General features: G+C 45.0%; 1 protein-coding gene across 1 annotated transcript; it reads left to right on the top strand.

Annotated features, from left to right (window-relative positions):
* Positions 1 to 556: 556 nt before the first annotated feature.
* On the top strand, positions 557 to 2,243 carry LOC106818648. Its single transcript, XM_014823334.1, has one exon. The coding sequence runs from the start codon at positions 1,064 to 1,066 to the stop codon at positions 1,769 to 1,771; it is 708 nt and encodes a 235-aa protein (XP_014678820.1). The 5' UTR covers positions 557 to 1,063; the 3' UTR covers positions 1,772 to 2,243.
* Positions 2,244 to 3,965: the final 1,722 nt, after the last annotated feature.

Here is a 3,965-nt window from a genome sequence, read left to right as displayed (position 1 = left end):
AGGCGCTCGTGGGGGAGTGGAGGCTGAGGTGGCGACGATATACGACACATAAGGCAGGAACATCTATCTCGTATTTCTCGTTGCCACTATCCACCGTGTTGCACTGCACTATACGTGAGGTAAACTGTTAGTTACTGCGTATTGTCAGGTGGCGCCCCCTGGTGTCGAGGAAAGACACGTAAAACGCTACAATTGTTTCAAAAACAAAACTCTCACACCTTTTCCTGTGTGTGACAGAACTCGCCGAATTCCAAAATTGGTTCATTGTTTGTGGACCGAGTCTGTATACTGTGTGCAGGCTTCCAGAAAAGAAAGGGGTGCCAATGGTTGAATGTTGGATATGTAAAGAATGGTTCCATGCAACATGTGCTAGCATTTGCGAAAGTGTCTGGTCCAATCGAACTGAAGTTTACTCCTGTGATCAATGCATGTCAGTCAACAAGCAGATACTAGGTTCCTCAGATTGAGGTATTAAACTAAAACGTGGTCACTTATGCTAGCTTTAGCTTGCGGTATTAAACTTAAATTATCCTTAGATTGAGGTATTAAACTAAAACGTGGTCACTTATGCTAGCTTTAGCTTGCGGTATTAAACTTAAATGGTCCTTAGATTAAATTTATTTTAGCTGTGTATTATTGTACACTATGCGTTGGTGTTCATGTTTCCATTAGTCGTAGCAGTGTGGGTAGTTGCTTAAATGTTGGCTGGGCAGTAGTGTACCCCCTACAACCCGGAACATTTGTGGCAACTACCGTGCACTGTTACAAATTTATTTCAGGTCTCTTTTACTTTAGTATTGTATCAATGAGTATGCGTGTCCATATGTTTACTTAGATTATCGGAATTAGCGTAGTTAAGACGTATGGTACTAGGACATGTTTTGCATACATTGACATATAAATGCTGATGTGTGAGCTTATAATATGACAGCATTACTGCTTGATAACTAACGATTGCACATATCTATTTTACATATACGACATTGCAGCTGAGCCAGAACCTATAATTGTCCGCTATGATGATTCTGTTTCAGACGATTCCACGACGGACGAAGAACCCGAAATGCCACCACCGCCCCTCCAGTATGAAGTCATCGACCCCGCATCGCAGCGTGGCCGCGTCAAGCTTGCGGATGACCAAGGATTCACGTACACCTTGTACAGGTCTAATGACGTCACTACCACCTGGCGTTGCAGCGTCCGAAATAAGCGCGAAACATGCTTGGCACGCGTTAAGCAGAATAACAATGACAATACATTCATTGCAGGTCCCCAACCACATTGTCACCAGCCTGTGCCGGGTGCCTCAACAGCTCTTAAAGTGATTGCTGACGTAAAGAGAAAGGCAACGAGGAGCATCTTCCGCTCCGCCCCGAGCATCGTCTCTGAGGTACTTGCTGAGAAATGTGATGGTGGCCCTATAGATGCACTACCCTGCATAGATCACCTGGCCCGCACTGCAAACAGAAAAAGGCAGCAGATGCGGCGTCCCCATCCCCGCAATCTTGATTTTGATATAGATAATACCTTTGTTGCAGATGGGTTCATGCGGCGCGACATAAGAGTGCGTGAACGCAGACACCTGCTGTTTGCCCTTCCCCTTATGATAACCCTGCTAGCACAGACTACCCGCTGGTACCTTGATTCGACTTTCAAAGTCGTTCGTGCACCCTTCATACAGTTGTTTTCTGTGCATGCCTTTGTTCAGAGTGACGGCTACATCAAACAAGTTCCTCTTGCTTTTGCGCCCATGTCTGGCAAGAACCGCTGAGATTACAGTGCCGTTCTGCGCAACCTTGTCGAGATTTTTCCTAATGACTATTGCTTACAGTGTTGTTACAGATTTCGAGTGCGCTGTCTGGAAGTCCCTGGCCGAAGTTGTACCGGAGGTCCGTGTCATGGGGTGCTCATTCCATTGGACACAAACAGTGTGGCGGAAAATCCTAAAATCTCGGTCTTGTTCGTACATACCGAGGGGATTATCGCATGTGCAGGTATCTTCGAAAAATAATGGCCCTACCACTAATTCCTCATGAGCATATACCCGAAATGTTCAATATTTTGCAGGCTCGGGCTACCACTCCTGCAGGTCAACAGGTTGTTGAGTACGTCCACGATACCTGGATCACGTCTGCGATGTGGCCACCTTCAGCGTGGAGTGTCTACCAGCAGAGCGTAAGAACAAACAATGACGTGGAAGGCTGGCACTTCCACCTTAACCAGCGTGCACACAGGCCGCGGCTGGAGCTGTACAAATTAATTGACCTGCTGCACAAAGAAGCAAAATTCGTCAGCATTCAGCTTAAATTACTTTCAGAAAGAAAGCTGAAACGCCAGCAGCGAAAGAAATATGTGCGAATGCAGGGCAGACTTTTCAAGCTCTGGGATGAATTCGCTTCGGGAGAGAGAACGTGCAGGTCTCTCCTAAGAGCTTGCTCCCATCTTCATGGGCCAGCCCCGCAATAAGTAATGGAATCAACTAAATATTCCCCATATTATCTCATGTTTGGACGATTTCCTAATTTTTTTTCAGAATTTGGCCTGAAAGAGAAACAGGAATTGCACCAGATAGGAAACCCAGCCCTTCCAACAAGAACACCACCACACAAAGATGACGTTGAAGAAAATATTAAAAAGATGAAAGGTATATTTGAGGATGTTTAAAAAAATATAGAGAAGGCACATGAGAAGCAGAAGAAACAGTATACAGCTAGAAAATCAAAAAGGTGTAAGTCATTTGATTTTTCAGTTGGCCAAGAAGTTCTTTGTCGTATTATAAGAGAAAGATTGGAAGGAAAGGTGACAGGTTGGCACATGATTGGCTCGGTCCTTACATTATAGCTAGCATCGTAAATAGTTGTGCAATGTTAAAAGATGCTTTAGGGGATGTATTATAATTTAAAGTGAATTTAAGTCATTTAAAGCCATACAATACAGAAACTAACGAAAAAGAAGGCAGTTGTAAACTACTTCGCCAGTCGTGCCCAAATGTTGCAAAGGCAGCACCTCATGTAAAAGCAGTAAATTGTAAGGATTTTGGCGTTAATAGCGCCCTGATAAGACTTTATGGCGGTGCCAAAAGCCTTAAGGAAAGGGAGGTGTGGTGTAACGATTTTGGCTTCTTACTGTGTGCGCGTGGGCGTGCAGCTTCAGCTTCATTGAATCCTCCGTGGTGTAACGATTTTGGCTTCTCGTCGTGATCTAGTGCACGTTTCGTGTGTCCTCTATACCACGTGACATACCACGGCTAGCGAGTATATAAGGTGCCATATAACCGTTGTTAAGCACTCGACCCGACTCAGGGACGCAGTCACCTGCCGCTGGAGTCTCGCCAGAGTCAGCACTAGCCAACCAGGAAGAGGCACGACGCTCAAGACAACCGGCACCACGAGCTTCGGATCACGTAAGAACACTGAACTATCACGTATGTCGAATGTATATTGTGATTACTAGCACCAATTAAAAGAGGCTACAGTACGTAGCCGAGTACCTTTAATACCCGTGTTTCTGCTCTGTTTTATCGTTGGTTGATCATAACGGAACGCGCCTGGCAGTCGAGGTGCACGACCTGACGTGTCGCCCCTGTGGAACGATCACGGCCTGATCAACCACCACGCCACAGGGGGAAAGCGTTACAAAATAAAAGAAAAGCTAGTTTTGGTGTCGAGGAACACAATACGCCCAGTTTTAACGCAGCTGTCAGTTTGTTTCTTCTGTCAGGAAGTGATACATTTAATGAAGGTGCCGTCGTTGCTAAACGTAGAAAATGTAATAAGGAAGTGATTGAAGTAGCAAATGTACCCCCAATTCAGTAAAAAAAGCTCAGGAAAGTAAACATTGGCTCAGTTCAACTAGAAAATTAGAAATTGGAATCAATTCTGGAAGGATCATGGTTGGCGAGTGATCACTTAGTCTTATGTCTGTTCTTCTTGCTCAGACTCAATCAAGTTTCACTCAGGTTGTGG

The sequence above is a fragment of the Priapulus caudatus genome, unplaced genomic scaffold, assembly GCF_000485595.1.
Source record: "Priapulus caudatus unplaced genomic scaffold, Priapulus_caudatus-5.0.1 Scaffold2403, whole genome shotgun sequence".
Classification (NCBI taxonomy): Eukaryota; Metazoa; Priapulida; class Priapulimorpha; order Priapulimorphida; family Priapulidae; genus Priapulus; species Priapulus caudatus.
Note: the sequence above shows the minus strand (reverse complement) of the source record. Positions and strands in the feature narration are given on the sequence as shown.

Bases quoted from the DNA above. Each gene is read 5' to 3' on its own strand.
- LOC106818648 (XM_014823334.1), top strand. From the start codon at position 1,064: ATGCCACCACCGCCCCTCCAGTATGAAGTCATCGACCCCGCATCGCAG.